General features: G+C 36.7%; 1 protein-coding gene across 1 annotated transcript; it reads left to right on the forward strand.

The window, feature by feature from the left end:
• The first annotated feature begins 23,467 nt into the window (after positions 1-23,467).
• LOC121460673 (UDP-glucuronosyltransferase 2A3-like) lies at positions 23,468-24,224 on the forward strand. Its single transcript, XM_041671120.1, has one exon. The coding sequence runs from the start codon at positions 23,475-23,477 to the stop codon at positions 24,222-24,224; it is 750 nt and encodes a 249-aa protein (XP_041527054.1). The 5' UTR covers positions 23,468-23,474.
• The last annotated feature ends 3,366 nt before the right edge of the window (positions 24,225-27,590 follow it).

Genomic DNA, 27,590 nt, shown 5'->3' on the forward strand with positions numbered 1-27,590 from the left:
TCTGAACATGGCGAACAATGAGGGCTGATGAGAAGACAAGGACAGTGGCACGGGGTTTTGATCCTGCTTAATGTGCTGGCTTTGTGGGAGCATAGCCAGTTTGGGTGTTCACCTTCCTAGATATGGACGGAGGGGGGAGGACCTAGGACTTTCCACATGCAGGGAACCCTGACTGCTCTTTGGACTGGAGAGGGAGGGGGAAAGGAGTGGGGGGAGGGGAAGAAGGTTGGGAGGAGGGGGAGGGAAATGGGAGGCTGGGAGGAGGTGGAAACTTGTTTTTTTTTTATTCCTTTTCTCAATAAAAAACAAAACAAAACAAAACAAAAAACCCAAAATATATGTTATATTAATGCAGAAGCATTTGCAATCAAATGTCTTTTAGCAACTATTGTTTCTTCCTCAGCCATCAAACCATTCAAAGACAACACAATAACTTACAGTATCCCGATTCTCTGTGTATTTCACATCTTTATGTGGCTTTATTTTAAACTGTATTTCTTTTATTTTTAATTTTAATTTTTTGATAACAGGCTTTCTCTGTGTATCTTTGGCTGTCCGGGTACTCACTCTCTAGACCAGGCTGTCTTTGAACAAACAGAGATCTGCCTGCCTCTGCTTCCCAAGTAATGAGATTAAAGGTGTATGCCAGCACAACCAACTACTTTCTCCCTCTCTTTTTTTAAAGGACTTTGTCCTTTTACATTTCTCTCTCAAGACAACATATATTTTTAAACACCCTGTAAACTGTTTAGAGGTTTTCTTCTTCTGAATTTACCTTTATTGTATATCTCTCTTTTTCTGACTACATGAGTCTTTAATTTGCTAAGCATTATGGCTAGGATTAAAGCCGTGACTTTGACAGCTGAATCCATCCAATTCCTTAGCTTTCTGAGAGTCTAGCTTCATGGGAGGGGTACTGGTGGGAACCTTGTTTATCCACAACTCTATGGAGTTTTAAGGTCTCTGCCAGCAGTAACAAGTGTGCTATTAGCTATTCATAAACACCATTTAAATGCTTTGTGGCAGAGCTTCTTAAAGGGCTGCAAGGTTTTTGCAGCTAAAGCTGAGGCAGGAAGCCTCTTTTAAATGAGAAGGTTTTGCCTCTATCAAACAGAGCCCTTCTGAGAAAATGCTGCTACCAAGAAGCCACACTTGCCTCCGTTCTTTTGTGTCTAGAATTACTTATAAACTCTTTCAGGTTTTGTGTGGATGTAGTTGTCTACATTAGCAGAGGTTTCTGTCCTGCCCAGTACTGCAGCCGTTCAGTCCCAAAGTAACACAGAGGCCTACATTAATTATTAACTGATTGACCCATTATCCAAGGCTTCTTATTAACTCTTATATCTTATATTAACCAATAATTCTTGTCTGTGTTAGCCATGTGGCTTGATACCTTGTAACAGCAAGGCATTCTCATCTTGCTTTCTCTGTGTGTGGGTAACACATGCAAACCGAGCCTTTCATTTTCCCAGAATTCTCCTGTTCTGGTCACACTGCCTATATTTCATGCCTGGCTACTGGACAATCAGCATTTTATTAAATCAATAAAACTGACTAATCTTTATAGGGTATAGACCATTGCCCACAGCACAGCAGCACAGGTCTGTTATTGACTCCCCTGTACTCTCAGCACAGTTATGCCAGATGGACAGGATAATCCTTGGTAAGAGCTATTAAAAAGAACTACAGTAGTATACTTGAGAAAATATTCACATAGTATCTTTAGACTTGCAGTATTTTTTTATTTAAATTTATTTATTAAGGATTTCTGCCTCGTCCCCGCAACCGCTTCCCATTTCCCTCCCCCTCCCCCGATCAAGTCCCCCTCCCTCATATGCTCGAAGAGCAATCAGGGTTCCCTGACCTGTGGGAAGCCCAAGGACTGCCCACCTCTATCCAGGTCTCCTAAGGTGAGCATCCAAACTGCCTAGGCTCCCACAAAGCCAGTACGTGCAGTGCAGTAGGATCAAAAACCCACTGCAATTGTTCTTGAATTCTCAGTATTCCTCATTGTCCGCTATGTTCAGCTAGTCTGGATTTATCCCATGCTTTTTCAGACCTAGGCCAGCTGGCCTTGGTGAGATCCCAATAGAACATCCCCATTGTCTTAGTGTGTGGGTGCACCCCTCGTGGTCCTGAGTTCCTTGCTCGTGCTCCGTCTCTTTCTGCTCCTGATTTGGACCTTGAGATTTCTGTCCGGTGCTCCCATGTGGGTCTCTGTCTCTGTCTCCTTTCATCGCCTGATGAAGGTTAATATTCATGAGGATGCCTATGTGCTTGTCTTTGGATTCACCTTCTTATTTAGCTTCTCTAGGAACATGAATTATAAGCTCAATGTCCTTTATTTATGGCTAGAAACCAAATATGAGTGAGTACATCCCATGTTCCTCTTTTTGGGTCTGGCTTACCTCACTCAGGATAGTGTTTTCTATTTCCATCCATTTGTATGCAAAATTCAAGAAGTCCTTGTTTTTTACTGCTGAGTAATACTCTAATATGTATATATTCCATACTTTCTTCATCCACTCTTCCGTTGAAGGGCATTTAGGTTGTTTCCAGGTTCTGGCTACTACAAACAATGCTGCCATGAACATAGTTGAGCATATACTTTTGTTGTATGATAGGGCCTCTCTTGGGTATATTCCCAAGAGTGGTATTGCTGGATCCAGGGGTAGGTTGAACCCGAATTTCCTGAGAAACCGAAACACTGCTTTCCAGAGTGGTTGCACAAGTTTGCATTCCCACCAGCAATGGGTGAGTGTACCCCTTTCTCCACAACCTCTCCAACAAAGGCTATCATTGGTGTTTTTTATTTTAGCCATTCTGACAGGTGTAAGGTGGTATCTTAAAGTTGTCTTGATTTGCATTTCCCTGATCGCTAAGGAAGTTGAGCATGACCTTAAGTGTCTTTTGGCCATTTGAAGTTCTTCTGTTGAGAATTCTCTGTTCAGATCAGTGCCCCATTTTATAATTGGGTTGATTAGCCTTTTGCAGTCTAGTTTCTTGAGTTCTTTATATATTTTGGAGATCAAACCTTTGTCAGTTGCAGGGTTGGTGAAGATCTTCTCCCAGTCAGTGGGTTGCCTTTTTGTCTTAGTGACAGTGTCCTTTGCTTTACAGAAGCTTCTCAGCCTCAGGAAGTCCCATTTATTCAATGATGCCCTTAGTGTCTGTGCTGCTGGGGTTATACATAGGAAGTGGTCTCCTGTGCCCATGTGCTGTAGAGTACTTCCCACTTTCTCTTCTATCAGGTTCAGTGTGTTCGGACTGATATTGAGGTCTTTAATCCATTTGGACTTGAGTTTTGTGCATGGTGATAGATATGGATCTATTTTCATTCTTCTACAGATTGACATCCAGTTTTGCCAGCACAATTTGTTGAAGATACTCTCTTTTTTCCATTGTATACTTTTAGCTCCTTTATCGAAAATCAGGTGTTCATAGGTTTGTGGGTTAATGTCAGGGTCTTCTATTCGATTCCATTGGTCGACTTCTCTGTTTTTATGCCAATACCAAGCTGTTTTCAATGCTGTAGCTCTGTAATAGAGTTTGAAGTCAGGGATGGTAATGCCTCCAGACAATCCTTTATTGTATAAGATTGTTTTGGCTATCCTGGGTTTTTTGTTTTTCCATATAAAGTTGATTATTGTCTTCTCCAGATCTGTGAAGAATTTTGATGGGATTTTGATGGGGATTGCATTGAATCTATAGATTGCTTTTGGGAGAATTGCCATTTTTACTATGTTGATCCTCCCAATCCAAGAGCAAGGGAGGTCTTTCCATTTTCTGGTGTCTTCTTCAATTTCTTTCTTCAAAGACTTATAGTTCTTGTCAAGTAGATCTTTCACTTCCTTGGTCAGAGTTACCCCAAGATATTTTATGCTATTTGTGGCTATCGTGAAAGGTGATGCTTCTCTGATTTCCCTCTCTGCTTCCTTATCCTTAGTGTATAGGAAGGCAACTGATTTTTTGGAGTTGATCTTGTATCCTGCCACATTACTAAAGGTGTTTATCAGCTGTAGGAGTTCTTTGGTAGAATTTTTGGGGTCACTTATGTACACTATTATATCATCTGCAAATAACGAAAGCTTAACTTCTTCCTTTCCAATACGAATCCCCTTGATCTCCTTATGTTGTCTTATTGCTATTGCTAGAATTTCAAGCACTATGTTGAAGAGGTATGGAGAGAGTGGACATCCTTGTCGTGTTCCTGATTTTAGTGAGATGGCTTTGAGTTTTTCTCCGTTTAATTTAATGTTAGCTGTTGGCTTGCTGTAAATAGCTTTTATTATATTTAGGTAGGACCCTTGTATCCCTATTCTCTCCAAGACCTTTATCATAAAGGGGTGTTGAATTTTGTCGAATGCTTTTTCAGCATCTAATGAAATGATCATATGGTTTTTTTCTTTCAGTTTATTTTTATGGTGGATTACATTGATAGATTTGTGTATGATGAACCAGCCCTCCATCTCTGGGATGAAGCCTACTTAATCATAATGGATTATTTTTCTTATGTGTTCTTGGATTCGGTTTGCCAGTATTTTATTGAGAATTTTTGCGTCGATTTTCATGAGTGAGATCGGTCTGTAATTCTCTTTCTTGGTTGGGCCTTTTTGTGGTTTTGGTATCAGGGTAACTGTAGCTTCATAAAAGGAATTTGGCAATGCCTCTTCTGTTTCTATATTGTGAAATACATTAAGGAGTATAGGTATTAGTTCTTGGAAGTTCTGGTAGAATTCTGCATTGAAACCATCTGGTCCTGGGCTTTTTTTCGAAGGGAGATTTTTGATAACCATTTCTAATTCTTCGCGAGTAACTGGTCTATTTAGATCATTCACCTGGTCTTGGTTTAGCTTTGGTATATGATACTTATTTAAAAAATGTCCATTTCTTTTGTATTTTCCAGTTTTGTGGCATACAGGCTTTTGTAGTAAGATCTAATGATTCTCTGAATTTCCTCTGTGTCTGTGGTTATGTCCCCCTTTTCATTTCTGATCTTATTTATTTGCGTGTTCTCTCTCTGTCGTTTAATTAGTTTGGATAGGGGTTTGTCGATCTTGTTGATTTTCTCCAAGAACCAGCTTTTTGTTTCATTGATTCTTTGGACTGTTTTCTGTGTTTCTATTTTGTTGATTTCAGCCCTCAGTTTTATTATTTCCAGTCTTCTACTTCTCCTGGGCGCGTCTGCTTCTTTTTTTTCTAGAGCTTTCAGGTGTGTTGTTAAGTCCCCAATGTATGCATTCTCCGTTTTCTTTAAGTGGGCACTTAGTGCTATGAACTTTCCTCTTAGCACTGCTTTCATTGTGTCCCATAGGTTTGAGTATGTTGTCCCTTTATTTTCATTAAATTCAAGGAAGACTTTAATTTCTTTCTTGATTTCTTCCTTGACCCAGGTGTGGCTCAGTAGTTGACTGTTCAGTTTCCATGAGTTTGTCGGTTTTTTGGGGGCAGCGTGGTTGTTGCCTTCTAACTTTAATCCGTGATGATCTGATAAGACACAGGTGGACACTGATATATTTTTGTATCTGTGGAGGTTTCCTTTGTTTCCGAGTATGTGGTCAATTTTTGAGAAGGTTCCAAGAGCTGCAGAGAAGAAGGTATATTCTTTCCTATTTGGGTGGAATGTTCTATAGATGTCTGTTAAGTCCATTTGCTTCATTACCTCCAATAATTCTCTTAATTCTCTATTAGGTTTCTGTCTGATTGACCTGTCCCTTGGAGAGAGAGGTGTGTTGAAGTCTCCTACTACTAGTGTGTGTGGTTTGATGTCTGCCTTGAGTTCTAGTAATATTTCTTTTACATTAGTAGGTGCTTTTATATTGGGGGCGTATATATTCAGGATTGAGACGTCCTCCTGATGAATTGTTCCTGTTATGAGTATAAAGTGACCGTCTCAGTCTCTTCTGATTGATTTTAGTTTGAAGTCAGTTTTGTTAGAAATTAGTATGGCCACACCTGCTTTTTTCTTAGGACCATTTGCTTGAAACACCTTTTCCCAACCCTTTACTCTGAGTAGGTGCCTGTCTTTGTGGTTGAGATGTGTTTCTTGCAAACAGCAGAATGTTGGATCCTGTTTTCGTATCCAATCTTTTAGCCTGTGCCTTTTTATAGGTGAATTGAGCCCATTAATATTAAGTGATATTAATGACCAGTGGTTGTTTACTCCGGTTATTCTTATTGCTTTTGGTAGTAGAGATTGTGTGTCTCCCTTCTTTGAGATGTGCTCGTGAAGGGTCATTAGATGCCTGGGTTATTGTAGGCAGTGTTGGCAGTGTTGGATTCCTTGGGTTGCGATTTTCCTTCTATTACTTTCTGTAGGGCTGGTTTTGTGGCTACGTATTGTTTAAATTTGTTCTTATCCTGGAATGTCTTGTTTTCTCCGTTGATAGTGAACGATAGCTTGGCTGGGTATAGTAGTTTGGGTTTGCATCCATGGTCTCTTAGCTTCTGCAGAACCTCTATCCAGGACCTTCTGGCTTTCATAGTTTCCATCGAGAAGTCAGGTGTAAGTCTGATCGGTTTACCTTTATAAGTTACTTGCCCTTTTTCTTTTGCAGCTCTTAATATTCTTTCTTTAACCTGTATATTTTGTGCTTTGATTATTATATGGCGAGGAGATGTTTTTCTTTGATCCAGTCTGTTTGGTGTTCTGTATGCTTCTTGAATATTTAAATGAATATCTTTCTGTAAGTTTGGAAAGTTTTCTTCCATAATTTTGTTGAAAATATTTTCTGGGTCTTTGAGCTGTGACTCTTCTCCTTCTTCTATTCCTATTATTCTTAGGTTTGGTTTTTTTATTGTGTCCCATGGTTCCTGAATGTTTTGTGTTGAGAATTTGTTGGCTTTGCTTTTTTCTTTGATCTGTTCGTTTATTTTCTCTATGGTGTCCTCAGCATCTGAGAGTCTTTCTTCTAGCTCTTGTATTCTATTGATTATGCTTATTTCTGTAGACTCTGCTCGTTGGCCTAGATTTTCCATATCCAGCTGGTCCTCAGTTTGTATTTTCTTCTTTGCCTTCATTTCAGTTTTCAATTCTCACCCCTCCGAAGGGTCTTCAGGACAGGACCAGGCTCCCCGTGTGCCAGTGACCTGGCCAACCAAAGGCCTACCTCTTTGATTCAATTGTAGTAGGGTGATCTGCTCTCCTTATTGCACGCTTGTCCCCGCCGCTTGGGTCTGCCGCTGCGCCGGTCCCCAAAGGCCTCTTCCTGTATGAGGTGCCGCTCCGCCTCTGTGCCTAGACTTGCAGTATTATGTCTCTGTTCAAATTTTTAAAACCATAGCCCAAGTTCAGGAACTGAAAAAAATTTTAAAAATGAAGATGTTAATGGATTGTAAACCCTAAGCTGTATGTAAGTTAGAAAAATTTTTTCATATCTGTCTCCTTTATGAGCAATAGTCTGAGCTAGACACATACTACTATTAATAAGCTTTTCCCCTTTACTAATCTCTAAGAGTGATTTCTCTCTGGGAGATCTCATCAATATTAATTCTAGATCATTCTAACATGCTGAAGCTCTAGTTTTGATGTCCAGCAATGTAAATGTTGACTGAGAGAAATATCATTGTAAAATGACTTAGAACATTTTAAAGATTGTATTTCTTAACTAATAAAACCCAAAATTAGGAAAAGAGTTCCAAGAGCAGACTTACCACACTTTAATAAAAAGATATAAAAAATAATAAAAAAGATAAGGGGTAGGATGTATAAACAACTCCTTCAATAAGAAATAAGGTTGATAGTCCAAATTTCATAATATTTTTGAACAAGAGTTTAGTTACCTTCATTATTTTATCAATTTTATTAGGTTATATATTTACCCTACCAACGTGTATCCACAAACAATAGCTAAACCTTAAAATGACTTCCTGTTTTAGTCATCTGAATGGATTTTATTTCTTAGTCTGCAAATAAAAATTCCTTATAGTTTGCTCCTTTTGTCAGGTGTTGTGTTTATTATGGGGTATATTTTTAGCAAATAATACATTGTTTAATCTGTTTAACAATCTTGTGTGCTCATGTAGATCCTTAGTGGATATATTAGTGAATTTTTACCACAATGTATCTCCTCATGTGGATGCCTTAGAATTGGATTTACCAGAACTTCTGGAACTTATTAACTGGGTGTTTTTAGATTCTTGGACTGTTATTCAATTCAATAAAGTAGAAATAATGACTCACAAAGATTTGTAAAAAAAAAAAAAGCAAGATTGGCCATGAACAACATGAGTGAAGATGTTCAAAGGCCACAAGTAATGATCTGGGCTCAGTAGCTACTCCTAAGAATTGAGTCTGAATTGTTCCAAAAGTAAAGACATCATAGTAGAAGTTTGAGCTGGGTGAATTACAGGATGCGTGAAGATGAGTGGCAGGATCAGCAAACAAGGGAAGGAGAAAGTCCATGAGAAAATGTTGTTGCGAATCTTCAGGAATATTCTATTATGAACGATGAATCAGCTTAAGGCTTCCTGCATGGAAAGTAGATGTGGAGTTAACATTAGACAAACTTTCCATCTGGGGAACTGAGCCTTTCTCATTGCATAGGCAAAAGGGAAACTTAATACCTTAGTCCCAAGTTACATGTGTGAATAAGTGCCATTATTAATCAAAGGAATGTAACATGCATCTAAATATGGTTTTAGTTCTTCCTTTTAGACTGACTATCAGTACACAGTGGATCTTAAGGATTAAGCCTATGCATATTCCTACAATTAAGCCTCTTTTGTGTCCCTAGTTTTATGCTGGTGTGGCCTGCCTTCCTGATGGTGAAAGACAAAAATGACAGGATTTAGTGAGATTTAAAAGATGTAGTACAATAAATTCAATCATGGGCACAATTTGATAGGGCGTTGTATTTCAAAAAGATAGAACAATAGGTCATTATTAAGGTTAAGGACAAAGCAGATTCCATCTGTGTTGGCTAGGTTTATGACAGATTGACAAAATCTAGAGTCATCAGAGTGGAGGGAGTCTTACTTGATTGACAGAATGCCTTCCTAAGATCTGGCTTTAAAGACATCGTTGACTCCCCAAGGGAGCCCTTACTTGTTGGAAGGGGTGGATGGTTAGTGAGCTGGTAGCAAGGCATGGCGGGCAGGAGAAGGGGTAGGAGGAAAAATTGTGCTTGGAATGTAAAGTGAAATTAAAATAAATAAATAAATAAATACATTTTAGAAAAACTCTTACTGTAAGCAAGCTTTAGAATATTTTCTTAATTCGTGATTTATAGGGTAGAGCTCTTCTCATTGTTTGTGGTGCCATCCCTGGACTGGTGGTTCTGGGTTCTATAAGAAAGCAGGCTGAGTAAGCAAGGAAGAGCAAGCTGTTAAAAATCATCCCTGCATGACCTCTGCACCAGCTCCTACCTTTGCCGCTTTTTTTTTATTATTGAAAAAAAATTTCTGCCTCCTTCCAGCCTTCCATTTCCCTCCTCCTCCTCCCGCCCCTCTCCCCCTCCCCCCACTTCTCTCCCCCTCCCTTTCCAGTCCGAAGAGCAGTCAGGGTTCCCTGCCCTGTGGCTTTGTGGGAGCCTAGCCAGTTTGGATGTTCACCTTCCTAGACCTGGATGGAGGGCGGAGGACCTTGGCTTTTGCCGCTTTTGATGATGAACTGTTATATGGAACCATGAGTAAAATAACAACTTTCTTCCCCAAGCTGCTTTTGGTCATGGTGTTTCATCACAACAACAGTAACACTAACAAAGACACCGTCATGATCAGGTTGTTTAGTTTATCTCCAGACTGTTTCCTGAAACGATGTTGTAGACCTTCATGGACACACATGAATAGATATTCCACTGCCTCTGTTGACTCTGCAAAGATGAATCCAGTTGTCTATCCCAAGAAAGTTTAGTGCCATTGAAATGCTCATGATAAAAGTTGTACAATCATTTGCATTTTGAAGTATAGTGTTATAGTGTGTAAGATTGATTATGTCTACAAGGCAGTTGTGCTGGTTTCCTAGTCAGATGTTTTATTTCCATCAGAGGTTTCACTACCAACTCATATCTGGCACTTGAAATCACATTGCTTTTTTTGTTTGCTTATTTGTTTTTGTTACATTGACTTGTCTTATTTCAATCTTCCATTCCTGTTAGCATGTATGGACCAAAACTGTGGTTTATCCACAACTGTAGTAAAATAATCCACACTTAAGATAAATCTAGTTGCCCATGGTGTCTAGAATTACTGAGTGTGGTAGTTTGAATGGAAATACTCCTGTTAGACTCACAGACTTGAATCTTGGTCACTAGTTGATAAAACTGTTTGGGAAAGATTAAGAGGTGTGGCTTGTTGGAGAAACTATATCTCTAAAGTCGGCTCAACGTTTCAAAAGACACATGCCATTCCCACATTTCTCCTATCTGATTTCTGTTATTGATCATGGCCTAAGCTCTCAACTGTTCTTGTTACCCTACTTATGCTACACTCTCATAGACTTCATACTCTGAAACTGTAAGTCAAATTAAATGCTTTTTTTATATAAGTTTCCTTGGTCATTTTTTAAATTTGTATCACAGAAATAGGAAAGTAACTGAGACACCCAGCATCTTTCAGTGGTGATGACAATGTTCCCTGGTGAATACAATAAGCATTCCCTTGATCTTCATAAATAGTCTATTCTTTACATAGCCACAAGAATTCTAGAGATCCCTTATTCCTTCAGAGGTATGGATAGTTAATTCTCTAATGTCAGGATCTAAACGAGTTTCTTGGACAGTCATGAGAGATATTTTGTAGTAAATTTGTTCAATATTTTGCCAAAAAAACAGTAATTAAACTAAATTGCATTTAAATGGAGTTCTCTCAGGTTTTCTTTGGTCTTTGAGCTTCTGTTAAGGGCATCTCCAATTATACTAGCAAATTTTGTCTAGCTTTTTTTCCTTTGATTTTCACCTCTCCAGATTTGGATTGTTATATAGGTGGAACTCTTTGTAGTTTCTGCTTTGTGGATAAATCTGCTGGATACTATGGGACTGTAGGCCCAATAATACAGAAGAGCTTTGGGTGACTGTCCAGGCAGTAAGATGTCTCTGTAAATTCTAGAGTTTTGGAAGTTGCTTACAATGTAGTTCCTGTTTACTTAGGTAATATCATATCCTTCTGGAATCTTTGAGTTGAAGAATTTATAGTTATAGTTATAGCTTTCCTTAGTTAAGATAAAAGATAAAGTAGATATAAATATTGTAACTGCAATTCTTGCTTGATAACTGTGATATGCAATTTTACTATGTTAAAGTTAAAGCCTACCTTTTTGTTTAAAAAGAAAAGGGGAGGTGATGTGGGAGTTCCCGCTGTATGCTGTGATTACCATTAATGAATAAGAAACTGTTTTGGACCTATAGCAGGGCAGAACTTAGGTAGGAAGGAAAAACTAAGCTGAATGCTGGTAGAGAGAAGGCAGAGTCGGAGAGAAGCCATGGAGCCACCAGAGACAGATGCTGGTAGGAACTTTACCTGGTAAATCACATCCATGTGGTGATATACAGATTAATAGAAATGAGTTAAATTGATATAAGAGTTAGCCAATAAGAAGCTTGGCTAAAGGGCCAAGCAGTGATTTAATTAATACAGTTTCTGTGTGATTATTTCGAGGTTAAGCAGCCAGGATATATAAGCAGCCTGCAGCTATAAACTGCATGAAGCCTAATGTATCGGCGTAAATAATTGCAAAGGCAGATATTAAAGAATATATATATATATAGTTTTAATATATAAACAAACTTACAGAACCGAGGTTCCAGTGTGGAGCCATTTTCCCAGGAGGCAGGAAAAAAGGGAGGGGCAGACTCCGAGCGCTCTATCCAAAAACAAATGCCCGAGGCAAACCCCGCCCCCTAAAGGGGCTGACTTAACCCTACATCTCCCCCTTTTGTCTAACTAAGCCAAATATAACTATAAACAATAATAACAAATGATAAATATAACAAACAATATTGAGAACAAAAGTTTTGATAGACATTCTATCTCAAGGAGTCTAAATAATGTAGAGAGTAACTACAATTAAATAATCTTCAACTCCATTAAAGATCTGAGAAGGAAAAAATATTACTTAACAAATGAGAGATATCCAAAATGTGCAACAAATGACAGAGACAACTGACTACCTGGGCAATCACCCAAAGTCTCATTTGCAATGTTGAGTCAACCAACTTTGGCTAAGGCCTAAAATAACTGACATACCATTATCAAATGCAAGGAACTTTCTTAGAATTATCCTACCCTGTCTTGGCAAGATAAGACAATCCTGTTTCATATCTTAGTCAGTAGTTGAGCTATGGGCTTTTCTTAACCCAAAGGCCAGTTCTGCCAAGAAGACAAGCTCCCAGTGGAGTGTCTTTGGTGCTCAACGATCTCTCGGGAGTAGAGTGGTGTTGCCAGGAGTAATTGTGTCTCTTTGGCACAGAATTCTAGGTTAGATTAAAGGCCATTTTCTACAGCTCTTCAAAGAGGCTGAAGATTATACTATCTATACTAAAAATAATCTCTATGTATCTAAAAGACTTGATTAACCTAAGAATAAATATGACAAACATATAATTCTCTATACCTATCTAATTTGAAAACTAAGAGAATAAACAACTGTGCAATATGAAGACAATGATCTTCACCTGTAAACAATGTCATTACATATCAAATGTAAACAATGTTATTACATAAATAGTATCAGTTCAAGCCCCACGTTGGGCACCAAATGTATCGGCGTAAATAATTGCAAAGGCAGATATTAAAGAATATATATATATATATATATATATATATATATATATATATATAGTTTTAATATATAAACAAACTTACAGAACTGAGGTTCCAACGTGGAGCCGTTTTCCCAGGAAGCAGGAAAAAAGGGAGGGGCAGCCTCCACACACTGGATTTATCCGTCAACAAACACCTGAGGCAAACCCCGCCCCCTAAAGGGGCTGACTTAACCCTACAGCCTAAGGTTAGGATTAGTTAGTACTTAACAATATTATTAATGTCAAAGCAGAAATCTTAAATTTTGAGATAGTATTTATAATATAAGAAACATTTTAAAAAGTCAAAATAAATTTGAGGAATATGAGATCAGGGACAACATAATAGTCCCTAGATTTGGGGTTTTCTTTTATTCCTTTCTAGGTGTCTCTTCCAATATGAGGCAAAGACTTGGAATTTTTAACAAACATGTTTAGGATTAAAGGAGAGAGACACATGCATTCTAACTCTAAAGCCAACTTTAGGTTTTAATTGAGTCAGGACTACACGAGGACCATCTCTTTATAATGTCTGTAGAAACCAGCAAAAGCAAACTTTTAGAAAGTTTTATGAAGTATTACCTTGTAGGGGTTATTGTATTCCATTAGATTGGATTATTCCTTTTCTTGGTAACTTTTCAAGATGGACATCCCTTCTTCTTTCAAAGCTTCCTTTGTCCATAGGTCTTTAGATCCTCATTTGGATGTTTATATTTTTCTGGAAAGGCAAAACAAACCCCTGCCCCAACCTTAATTTATGCCAGTTTTTCTTTGTCTTGTTGAATTACCACATTGATTAATGAACTATCACGTGTCCTAATTAGGGGATGTCTCCTGTTTAAATCGAATCTTTATCAATTTTGACAATACTCATAGCGTTTCTTCTTCTATGGAAACAAAGCTAAAACTTCTTCCCTAATGAAATACATATCATTTTTTTTCGGAGGTCAACATATCTTTAAAGTACACCAGCTGATTTAGTCCAGTGGTTTTTCTTTATTATCCAATGTCTCTTTGTAGCTATTGTCACCTTTTCATTAGCATTTAAACAATTTAAAGACAATAAGGCATTGTACAAACTCTCTCTAGGGGGTGCTACTATCCTTCCTGTTTATTACACATTTCTTGTAAAATGTGATTAGATTTTTCTGTAGCTGCTTATCCTGTAGATTGTGTAGTTTAACTGAAATATGTGCTATGTTTATACACATATATTTTACTAGAGAAAAATGGTGGATCTTTATTAGTTTTAATTTATACAGGTACAACAATGATGGCCATATCTTTTAATAGATGTGTAATTACAGAATCAGCTTTTAAAACTCATAGTTGACCATTGAAATCCTGAATATGTATTTATGGTATGGTGTGTATGTTTTAATTTTCTAAACTCTGTAAAAGGAAGCACATTCATTTGTCAAATTTTATTTCTTTTTATATCCTTCGGGTTAATTTCTGGAGGTACTGCAGTTTGGTTATGTAAAAGTATAAGTAGGACATTTTCCTATAATTTCCTTGACTTTCTGACAAGTAATAGAAAATTTCTTTATTAAACCCTAATTATTAATATATTTCTTATTATGAAATTCTGAGACTTTTAGTCCCATATCCTACTAATAGCTGACCAATTTCATCATTACCTTGTGCTAATGAGCCTGGTAGGTCCAAATGGGATATGATACATGCACACACACACACTCACACACACATATATATATGATACATATATGTATATGATTTCAATTATTGATTATTTATGTAATTGGATAAACAACAAAACAGACTTAATTTTGAATCATTAGGAATAAATTTATTTGTTTCAAGATGTAAAACAATTCTATCTGCATATTGAAAATCAGTAACTATATTAAAAGTACTGAAATATCTAATAATACCATCAGACCAGAATATAATTCTGACTTTTCAATGAAACAAAAGTACTTTGAACCATTTTTATTTGAAGATTTATGACTTGCCTTTCCTGATTCATTTGCATCAGTATAGACTGTAGGGACTCCAGATATTAGTGTTCCCTGTACAAAGTAAGGAAGGACACAATTGTTTCTTTTTATATATTGAATTCTCTTGCTTTTGGGATATCTGTTGTTAATCTCTCCCAAAAATTTACTGCAATATTTTTTGACAATATTGATTTACTTCCCCAAAAGAGAAATTCTAACATTATTAAAAAGTACAACAATTTATTTTGGGTCCAATCCCGCTAATTGACTAAATCACAAGTTTTCTTTTAGAATCAATTCAGAAAACATTTTTTAACATAGGTCTTTAATTTTCTGCTCTGACTCTGTGAGAGAAATATCCATTCCACGATTTTCTGCATAACAATTACAGTAGGAGAATTGTTAGAAGATTGAATAATTAGGATAAAATCTAGCTTTGGTTTGAACAAATCCACATGAGCCTCCTGTATTTTTTACTCTATTATATATAGTCAATTTTCTTTCAGTTTCAACTGATAATTTTTTGAACCATTTAAGTCTTGTCACATTGTAATGTTTAAAATAAATTATTTAATTCTTGTGTTGTTAATCTAAATGTGGGTCCTTGTCAGTTAAGGCCACCCACAACTTCTTGAAATGAATTAGTGTTGTGTGGAGCGGCGGGCTGTGTTCCGCCTCCTAGCTCCCGACCACCAGCTAGCTTTACACCCGAAATAATTACACGGAAACTGTATTCTTTTAAACATTGCTTGGCCCATTAGCTCTAGCCCCTTATCGGCTAATTCTCACATCTTGATTTACCCATTTCTATTAATGAGTGTAGCACCACGAGGTGGTGGTTTACCATGAAGGATCTTAACCTGCATCCATCTTGGAGAGGAGAGCTATATTGTCTTCCTCACTGCCTTCTTCTTCCCAGCATTCAGTTCTGTTTACCCCACCTACCTGTGTTCTGACCTATCAGGCCAAGCAGTTTTCTTTATTAATTAACCAATGAAAGCAACAGATAGACAGATGACCCTCCCAAATTAGTATCCAAAATTGTTCTTTCTCGATTTGTATCTTATGGAGTTAAATTTTTGTAAAGCTATTTTATAACCTAGGTAATTAATAGAATCTTCTCTTTGCATCTTTTAAGGAGCAACTTTTAATCCCCAGCAAGGCTTTATATTCTTAATCATTTCAGTCAGTAAGATATTCATTTAATAGTAATGTATAGATTGAGGAAACTGTTTACAAGGTATTTCCACCAAATGTTAGGCAAAATATTGGCACACGGTAGAACTGTTTAACATCTCTTGTGTGGGAATTTTCCACTGACACCTTTTAATGGGCAGAGAATTATTAAAAATAGACAATGTAAAGGCAAATTGTGTCTGCATTTTTTTATGTTAAAAGCCATTGTTTCATATAGACAACCATTTTAAAAATAAGGCTATTGTCTCTTTTCAGAGGTCACCAATTATTGGGGCAAGTTTTGTGCAATTTGAAGTCTGTGACCACTCTTGGGAATAACTTTTAATATTTTTTCTGAAGTATTTTTTAATTTTTGGTTTGTTTTGAGATTGGAAGATCTATTTTTCACTGCTGTAACAAGTTCATTGTTATGCCAGCCACATATGTTTTTTATTTTCCTCTTATCTTTCAGTCTCTATTAATTAGACCCATCTTGTGCTTTGTTTTAACTGAGACAAAATTCCAATCCTTAGAAGCTGAACTTTTACCTCCTGAAGAAGCCAATTTGGATGCAATGATTTTGCCACTATTATTGCTAAATCTGCCTCTGTGGCTACTAAACCCCAATTTAAATGCCATTTATTTGTATTGTTAACTTTAGTTTTTTATAATTTATAGAAAAATTTCCAAATATTCCTTTTATAGTTTCTCTGAAATTTTTGTTTTAACTTTTAGAGCTGTTTTTCCATCTAGCGCAATATATTTTTTTTCAACAGGCATTTGGTCTTTAATTGTTCTCTAGAAGTGTTTCCCCTATGATGACAGGGAATGATTGAGACAAATATGCCATTGTGCCTGTGATGGGCCCCCAAAGGCAATTTTTGCTGGTAAAGAGATACCTTGTCTGTCCTTTGGTTTTCTGCATTTATTAGTTCAATGTCAGCCTTTGCTGCACCTTTCATATATTCCAGAGGACTGTGATTTTCTGGTTGGATTATTTTAGAAACAAAACATTGTTTCTAGTAACACCATGCCTACAATCTTTTTTTTTTTAGATAACCTTACTTACCACAATTAAACATCTGACATTTTGATGTTGTTAAACCTTTTGAAATCACTTTTTAAAATCCTAGTATTCTTATGAGAATCAATCTTGACTGTGTCTCAGATCCATTTTTCAGTGGTTTTTGATCTTGTCTTAAAGGCCTAGTTACCCTTTGCATTGTAAATTATTATTTTCAAAAGCCAAGATCTAATAAATATTTGTCTAGATTCTGTATTTGTTATTATTTTTTTGTGCAGTTGAAGTAAATCTTTGTAAAAATCAGGGAGTACTTACATGGTCTTCAAAATACTTGCCATTTGGTAGTTGTTCTTGTTAGGTGACTGAGTAAAGTTAATTTTTTGATAACCTTTGGCTGCTACTCTCTACTTTCATAATGTAATGGTGGTGTTTATTTACCTCTAAATCTCTCTGTGTCTGAAAAATTATCTGTTTTAATAAGTTTTTTTTACAGCTTGTAACTTATCAGTCAGAATTGTAATATTTTTAGTAATTATTTGTAGGGCCTGTATATTTTCACTAGTAACCTTCTCTATGGCATATTTCTTATGAATAGCAAGGTTTTTTAAGTTTGCACTTTATCACTCAATTTTTCACATTTGGCACAGTTATCAAATAATTTTTAGGTATAAAATATGAATTACCATACTGATAATAATTATGACCAACATTATCTTAACACCAGCTAAGTGGTTTATCTTTTCATTTAATTTTTTCATTTGCATCCCCTCCAAAATAGCACTGAACAGGCCCCGGATTTCCTGCAATGTGATATTTAATATTTTTAATATGGGAAATATTTTAAGATAATACTTTTCCCTTTTAAACATATTTTTAATTTATTTTGATTAATTAAATAGACCAGATTACCGTTTAAAAGTTCCCAAGGTTATCAATTCTGATGCTGATCTTCTGAATATTTGGTTGTATAGATGTAGTGATGATGTTTGATCAGTAGGTGGAGTCAACGCTCAGAGTGTAAAGTTGTATGAGGGTATTCAGATGTAGTGTCAATATTTGACCAGCTGGTGGAGCAGGCGCAGCACCAAGGCAGCTCAGGTAGAGCACGCTGAACCACACCAGATTCTGCTCCAGTACCTGACCAACCCTGGGCAGAATGGAACTGTTAGGGCAGCAGCACAGCATTCTAGATTCTGCTCCAGTTCTTGCTCAAACTTAGCAGAAACAGCTTAGGAGGATAGCTGCAGATCTGGAGTTCACACCTAGGAAGGCAGGAAGTGAGTTGGGAATGATGACTTATTAGAGCTCTCACCATCACAGCAGCATCCTAGCAGCCATTCAGACCAATAAGAGAGGAAAGTTGTTTAGGACCAAAGTGTTTTCTTCTTCCTCAGAATGTGGGAAAGTGTGGACTGGTGCTAATTTGTAAGATAATTCATAATTTTGATACAGTATCATTTTTATTTAGTTTGTGTTCTTCTAGTCATCAACCTTAATTGTCTTCATCTCATTTTCAATCTTACACTCTGCTGATGTCTACTACCAATGTTTTATTAATCTTAAAATGTCATATTTTGTTTCCAATTTAAGAGGTTGAGACTTGAACTTTTAAATAACTGGATCTAGAACCTTCTAAGAATTTAACATATTGTACTCCCGAGAGGAATGTTCTATGGGTGCTGTATCTGAAAGGCATCTTGACTTCTGTGTTTGAATAACATAGGGAGTTAATTTTGAAATTATTTAATATCTAAACTGTTACTAAACTAAGGTGATGACATCTGAGAAATGGGTTGTGGCAATTTGTCTGATACAGCTTTGCTATGTCAGAAATGGTTCTGCAGCAAGGTCCTCATGTAGTCCTTTGATATGAGTCACTGGCTGACCCTACAGACTATTCTTGAGAAGTTAGATATCACAGTTTCATTTGGGAATAAGACTGCTGTGAATTTTCAAAATTATACTGTATACATAGTTATGAATGTCATCTCAACAATATCACATTGGTAAGCAACTTCAAGATTTACTTACTCAATTGACTGCAAATTTTGAAGAGATCTGTAGGAGTATATATATATAACCAGACATTCATGGACAAGATTTAGAATGCAAAGAATAATGTAATGGTTATAGACCTGGTTGTTCTCTGTGGAGACCTGTGCTTAAAGTTCCTTTTATGAATTCTCTGAGGTTAATCATCATGTACACCACAGACAAATACTGTGGCCAGCTTCCAAATCCACTCTGTTATGTCCCAGTTATCATGGGTAAACCAAAATTATGACCTTCCCAGAAAAGGTAAAAATATGATGCTTCCACTGTTTTTTGAATTTGGGTTCCAACAATACAACTTTGCATTCTGGGATCAGTTTTACAGTGAAACACTAGAAAAGACACTACATTTCATGTAATCTAGTTGTTAAATATTCTTTTAAAGCTTAAATGTATTTAAAAATCAAAGGAAAACATTTCATTTATTTTGCTGTCCAGGTAAAAGCTCTGCAAGCAAAAGTAATTAATCATTTATTGATAACAAAATGAGAAACACTATCAGGTTATTTTGCTATTGTTATCACATTTTATAATCATTAAACTGTCAGAAGTCCTTATTGGTCAAACGTTTTAGTCTATCATGACCTGGCAGCTCTCTCTTCAGACTAGTTAGCATGGAGGAATCCTCCCCATAGAACACACCCTGCTCTGAACCCGCACTTATTTGGAGACTGTCTCAAAGTCTGGAGGCCTGATTTACAATGGACATATTCATGAACCACAATTATTGACAAGGCTTAGTACATTTTAATAAGAATGGAGTTAATTGGCCCAGAGGTTTTGCCTTCTCTAGAGAAAGTCTGAGCTGGTGGGCCACAAGATAAAGAAAAGCAGCGGGACCAAGAAATAACCAGAGAAAGTCCTTGAAAAAGATATCTTGGGAATATTCAAGAATATTTTGTGGTAAATGATTAACTAGCTTAGTGCTTCCTTCAAGGAAGGTGGACCTGGAACCACAGCTAAACAAGCTTTTCACCCAGGGGCTTGAATTTTCCTCATGGCATACACCAAAGGTGAACTTAATAGTTTAGTCCCAAGTTAGATTTGTGAATAAGGACCAAGAGGAAAAAAAAAGATGTTATATTTATTTTGTCTTAATTCAGGAATTAAGTATACATCTAAATAAGAATCCAGGTCTTCTTCTTGGATCAGTTGCTTGTAGTTAGTACATTTCCAGGGAAATTCAGCCTGAGTATCCCCCTACAAATAACCCTTTTTTAAACCTCTAGTTTTGTGCTGATGACAGGTACACATTGTAGACAAAGCCAGAAGAGCCCATTTAAAGGGGTCTCAAGGATTTACTAGGATACACTCACAGATACAGAACAATGCAAATAGCTACTGTAGTCCTCTGTCCTGCCTAGGGTTGAATGGAACCAAGAGTTGCTTCTGTGACCACCACACAAGAAAGCAAGCAATTGCCCAATCTCTTCTTTTCAGAGGTCGCATAGGCAGAAAAGAAGTACAGCACCTATTGGGTCACATAGATGAAGATCATGGCAGAGCAAATACCCACCACACACATAACACTTTTTTTGTGGGGGAAGACAAATCTGATTAAGTGAAATTTAAAAGACCTAGTTTTCCATGAATTTCACATCAAAAAAGGTGAATGCTTACCATATGAGACTATTGTTTTCTTACATCTCCTTAAATCTAACATTTCCACAGGAATCCAGGGAGCGCCCACATAGCCTTGGGGATACCTGTCATTTGGCAGTTGTTCCCTTAAAGGTTACTAGGTGAATTACAGTTGGTTTTTGGATAACCTTGGGCTGCTCCTCTCTATTTTAATAATATAATGGTGGGGTTTGTTTTTCTCTCAATATCTCTGTCTGTGTCTGAATATTTGTACTATCCGTTTCAATAAGCTTTTTAAGGCTTGAAATTTATCAGTCAAAATTGTAATATTTTTAGCAACTATTTGTAAGGCTTTTATATTGTCAATTGTAACCTATTCTAAAGTTTATATCTTATGATTAGTAAAATAATTTGTAAGGTTTGTATTTTATCAGTCATTTTTTTAATATTTGGCACAGTTATCAAACAATTTTTAACTAGAAAATATGAATTACCATACAGATAGTAATTATGACAAAATTAGCTTAACGCTAGCTAAGTTGTTTATCTACTCATTTAATTTTTTTTTCTCACATAATTTTTTGATTTGGATCCCCTCCATAGTGTAGTGAACAGGGCCCAAATATCCTGCAATGTTATATTTAATATTTTTAATATGGGAAATGTTTGAAGATTATACTTTTCTATTTTAAATATATTTTAAATTTATTTCAATTAATTAATTAAATAATTTAATAAACCAGATTGCCGTTTAAGTTTCCAAGTGTTTTACTGATTCCAATGCTGATCCTCTGAAAATTGGTTTGTATAGATGTAATGATCATGTTTGACCAGAAGGTGGATCCGGTGCTCAGAGGGTCGAGTTGTGTGAAGGTATTTAGATGTAATGTCGATGGTTGACCAGCAGGTGGAGCAGGCACAGCACCGAGTCAGCTGAGCCACAGCACCAGATTCTACTTTAGCACTTGCCCAAGCTGGATAGAATGGACCTGGGAGGGCAACTGGACTGCACATTAAATTCTGCTCCACTACTTGCTCAAAATGAGCAAAACCAGCTTCATAGGGGAGTGGTTGGCCTGGAGTCTGTGTCTGGGAAGGCAGGAATGTAGGAGACCAGAAGAGGGATGGGGAAAGGCTGAAGTGTGTGTCCTGAGACTCTCCTCTAAGTTGCAAAGAGCCACCACTGCACTTGGCAGGGCGAAACTGCACTTCTTTGCATGGCCAAAAAAGACCCCACATTGGGTGTCAGATGAAAATGATTCTTCTGCTTTTTATTAATAAACAAATCCTGTGCACAAATATTAAAGGAAAGAGAAAAACTGAGATGGACCCAAGCTCCCATAAATGTACTTTGCTGCCATTCATTTCACAGTGTGAGAGCCCCAACTCCAGGCTCCATCTTGTCCCACCTTCCACATTATCTCGATGCCATTTTAGTTCCCTAAGCATTAGAGTTGAACTCAGCCCTAATTTATGCCTCACTCCTAGCTGTGGTAATTCTGGGTGAAGTGGTGCACATAGACCAGCTTTCAATTGAAGAAAATGATCCCCATTCCAAGACCTTCATTTGACTTTTGTGTCCAGTTACTGACTGGATCAGTGTTGTGGAAGAATTATCTCTATAGTTGGGAATGATGACTTATTAGAGCTCTAACCCTCATCACAGCAGCAATCCTAGCAAGCATTCAGCACAATAAGTCAGGAGAGTTGAATGGGTTAACTATAAGAACTCTCTGAATCTATATCTAGGTGGCACCTTTGTTTGAGGTAGAAGGACAATAACCTTAAAGGAACTAGGTGAAAGTTCCAAACTCTCTGACCTTTGGTCATTGTGAAAACAGGTTCACATTTCCAGGCCTCTACAGTAGCTGTGGAAGAAATTACTCAAGTTCTGGTAAAATTTTGTTACAAGAGAATTCCACTTTTCATATTTTGGGGAGGATTTAAAGACAGCTGGTAATATTTTTTTTGTTTTCAAAAATGAAAGTAAATTTCAAAATAATTTTATATTTTATCCAGATTTTTAAATATTATAGTTTGCCTGAAGAGGAAATACACCTTTCTGAGTTGTATTTTTATTGCTTTAAGAGATGCCATGACCATGGTAACTAATACACAAATTCCTTAGGATATGGTTTACAGTTTCAGAGGGTGAGTCTGGGACCATCATGGCAGGGAACACAGCAGCAGGCAGACAGGCATGGAACTGTAGGCGATATCTTCCATGAAAACCACTGACAATTTATGCTAGAGAGGATATGGGGCAACAGAAACACTCCTCCATTGCTGATGGGAATACAGTCACTTTGGAAATCAGTATGGCAATTTCTCAGAAAATTAGGAAGCAACCTACCTCAAGACCTGGCAAAACTTTGTTTTTAAATTGTTGATGAACTCTCACTTTTCATCCATCTTAAGAACTCTAACTCTATGGTTCCATCCACAGGCTGAGATAATAGTCTCCCTGACACACTTTCAAAGAGATTTAAAATGAACCCCAAAGTCTTCTCTTTGAGCTTGACTTCCTGCCCACTCTGTGGTCCACACAGTGAACCAAAAGCTTCCCACTTCAGTGACCGTAATTCCAACATCAGTTTTCTTTAGGTGTTCTTCCAGGCAGCTAGTTCAGCAGTCTTCATCTAGCTTCCTGCTGACATGCATGTGCTGTGCCTGCTACCATTTCATGGTTAACTTTAAAATATTGTATTTTGTCCCATTTTTTAGAAGCTCAAAATAGAATTGTTAAAAAAACTGGATCAAGGTCTTCATAGGTATGATTGTAATCTGCAGAAAAATGTTCTATAGGCACTATATCAAACAGATATCTCTTGACCTGTGTGTTTTCATAACTTTGGAAGTTAATATTTGATTTATTTTATATCTAAATTATCACTTAACTGAGTAAACACTCAATCTCCACTGAGCAGCCTGGGAAAGCAAACCATGGCATCTGAGAAGTGGACTGTGGCAGTTTTTCTGCTTCAGCTGTGCTGTGTCGGCTGTGGCTTCTGCGGCAAGGTCCTCGTGTGGCCCTGTGATATGAGTCACTGGCTGAACCTAAAGACTATTCTTGAGGAGCTTGTGCAGAGAGGGCATGAGGTGACAGTGCTGAAATTCCCAAGTTTTATCGTGGATCAGATTGAAAACTCTGCGCTGAACTTTGAGAATGTTCCTGTGTTGTATGGAAATGAGACTCCTGAGAAATTTCTAAACCATTTTCTGCACCTGGCTGTGGATGTCATTCCAAATTTGTCGGTTTGGCAAGCAGCAAAAACATTGCAAGATTTATTTATTCAATTGACTGCAAATTTTGAAGAGATCTGTAGGAGTGCACTGTACAACCAGACATTCATGGACAAGCTCCGGGATGCAAAATACGATGTAATGGTCATAGACCCCATCATTCCCTGTGGAGAGTTGGTGGCCGAGGTGCTTCAGATCCCTTTTGTGACCACCCTGAGGTTCACCATAGGATCTACCATAGAGAAATACTGTGGCCACCTTCCAATTCCTCTCTCCTATGTACCCGTTGTCATGAGTGAACTATCAGACCATATGACCTTCCCAGAAAGGGTGAAAAATATGATGCTGTCACTATTTTTTGAATTTGGGCTCCAGCAATATGACTTTGCATTCTGGGATAAGTTTTACAGTGAAACACTAGGTAAGAGACTGCATTTCATGCTAAGCTAGTTGTTAGTATTTTAAACTTTAGAAATGTTTAAATATAGTGAAAGAAATGCATTTTATAAACCTTGTGTTCATATAAAACTCTACAAGTAAAAGCGATAAAGAGCTTATTGATAAGTAATTGGAGAAGTACAATGAAGTCATTTTTGCTATTATTAACCTTTGTTTATAATTGTTAGACTGTTTAATAGTACTTTGACGTTTAATAGGTCATCATCATATCTAAGAAAAGGTATTCAAGGATAAAGTCAATAGTGTAGAACATCGTTTTGTTTGTCAGATAAACACTTATAATTTTTCAGGTTAATTAATTACAGTTTGTTGTATCTTTTTAAAATCGTAGGTTTCTTATTGGTAAACAATACACTGTTGCAAAAATAAGAAATCTTTTTTGTTCAGGTAATGAAATGATTATGAAATAATTTTAGGGTGAGACAAAATTCAGCATGAAGTGCATTGACTTTGAATTGTATTCCACAAATACTTGCAGCTGCAAATTATTGCTCTCAAATCTATTTCATTCTCCTCTCAGTTGAGGTGCCTAATATTTTATGCATCTTGCAATTGAGGTTGAATTATTGAAGATGTGGTTAAAGCATCCCTGGCAATGCAGTACAATCAAAAAAATTAAATTAATATTTTAGTATCAGCATATCCATCTGCTTGATATTTAATATTTTATTCCAATTCTATTTTTTTTTTAAAAATCCAGCTAAATGGAACCTGATAGGCTCAGTCTCAGTTTCAAGGCAAAATTGATCATTCATTAGAAAACAGAAAGAAATTAAAAAAAAATACCTAAATGTCCTTTGTGAAGTGAAAACTTTTAGTGTGCTTTAACCTCTGAGAAAATAAAGTCTTTTAGTCACTAATGTTTTTTCAGGTTTCTGTATTTCACAGTTCAAAGTATAAACCACTGAAGCAAACTTTTCACCTTGACAATGTTTTGTGACAGTCCCCAGTGACTACACCAAGGCTTCATTCTGTTTTAGAGAGTGCATTTCTCCAAACTCTAAGTTAGAAGTTCCAACAGCAAGCATGCCCAGGCTTGCTTTGTTATTCTTAATTTTAGTTGTAATTGTTATTGTATGGTGTTTGTGTAATGTGCATGTTCTAGGGTGTAAAGTGGGGGTCAGAGGACAACTTTGAGTCAGTTGAGTGGACAATGATGACAAAGAAAGAACCTTTGCCTTGTGTCTATCTCAGCAGGTCCAGGGCCTGTCAATCTCAAACCTACCCCCCGCCCCCCCCCCCGCCAGTTTTACAGACAACTCTTCCTGTCCCCTGTATTATTTAACCACCTTTGCAAATGTGTCCATAGTTTTCCTTTTGTAGATATGGCAGCCATGTTGGATTACTGTCCCAGATTTCAACCCACGTCTTAAGCTAAATATTTCCACGGTCATGACCTCATGAAGACAGAGAACTAAAGATATATCACTGGGAAATTTTGCTGCCTTACTATCAGTGTATGATGGTCTACATGTGATTTAAGCTGTAGTAGTATTTTTCTGAACATGAATGTCTTTATATTTGGGACATAGATGTTTAGACTTGAAATATCATCTTGATGGATTTTCTTAGATGAATAAATAGTTTCCTTCTCTATTTCTTTTAATTAGTTTTTGTTTGAAATCTATTATGTTAATTTTTTTCAACCTGTTTATTGAATGCATTTAGTTGTTTTGCTGTTGTTTTTTGAAACGTGGTTTCTCTGAGTAGCTCGGTTTGTTCTGGAACTCACTCTGAAGACCAGAATGCCCTTGAACTCAGCGATTCATCTGCCTCTGCCTCCAAAATCCTGGGATTAAATGCCATAGAAACATTTTCATTCTTGCAGGTCTGCTCTTTTTTGAAGAGGAAAGGCAGAGGAGTGATCTGGGGGGAAAGGGAGGTGAGAGAAGCTGGGAGGAGTGAAATGTAAGGGAATTGGGTTGGAGACATATTATATGAGAACAGGATCAGTTTTCAATGTAAAAAAATGATCATATGATTTTTTATCCTTGGGTTAATTTGCAATTCTTCAGAAGTTTTATTGATGCTGTTATATAACAACTATCTCCAATGAAAACCCTATCCTCACCCTAACCCCAAAATTTCATTTTTTTTCTGTTAGGGATTCTACCACTGTGGTAAAACACTATGGTCAAAAGCAACTTGGGGAAAACATGTTTATTTCAGCTTTCATTTCCACATCATAGTCTATCATCCAAGGAAGTCAGGGCAAGTATCAAAGGCAGGACCTTAATGGTAGGAAGCAAAGCAAATTTTTACTCAAAAGTGAATAACTACACTTGTTATTTCTTATTCAATCTTCTATCAATTTAAATATGTTATTGATTGTTATACTAAGGATATATTCTCCAAATAGTTTGATCAAGAATATGTTAATGATTTTTGATATAGTTTAGTTGCAAAATGCTTGCCATGTATTTATGAAGACCCAGTTTTAGAATCTAGCAATGAAATGAAAAAGTTATAAATTAGCAAACTAGCTGACTTCAGAGGTTGACCCATAATCTTAATAAACATATGCATGCCTATGAATGTACACCAACATAAACACAAATGACCATACATAGGAACATACACATACATGTACATATATTTGCATACAAGTCATTTTATTTATTAAAGCACTACATACTAGGAACACATTTCTTCTTGTATATGTACATTGATTATAATCAAAACTGAATTCTAATGACTTGAAATACTGTTTTGGAAAAATGAAATCATAGTTGGAAAACATTAAAAACTTAAAATTGCTGTATTTGGGGAGCTAGAAAATCATTACTTGAACAGATAGCTCTTGTTAAACTAAACAAATCATAAAACAAACCCAAGTGCCACAAACTTAGGAACGAGAAAAATAGAGATATGAAGGGGACTAACAAAATTGGAGAGAAATAAGAGAGTTGAAGAAGTATTATATTTATGTGTAAATTAGTCAAACTATAAAATTAATAAAGTGATTCATACTGATGTTTCATATTTAGATTTTATAAAATTATATTTTTGACAGTTTTATATATATGTACAATGTACTATGTTCAGATTCACCTTAATCCCCCTTCACTACCTTCTACTCCTACTGGGACTGTTCTTACTTCCAGGCGCCTCCTTCTTATTTTGTATCTTGTGTGTATATGTCTGAGTTGTGCTGTGGGATAATGCTTTTGTATCCTGTAAAGATTTGTCACTTGTATTGGTTTAATAAAATACTGATTAGCCTGTATCCAGGTGGGAAGTATAGGCCAGGCAACCAGACTAGGAGAATTCTGGGAAGAGGAAAGGTTCAGTCTGCAGTTACCAGCAAGAAGCAAAGGAAGCAAGATGAAAATTCCTCACTGAGTAAGATACCAAGCC

Source organism: Microtus oregoni, unplaced genomic scaffold (assembly GCF_018167655.1).
Source record: "Microtus oregoni isolate MIOR12 unplaced genomic scaffold, Mior012 000021F_ref0000039, whole genome shotgun sequence".
NCBI lineage: Eukaryota > Metazoa > Chordata > Mammalia > Rodentia > Cricetidae > Microtus > Microtus oregoni.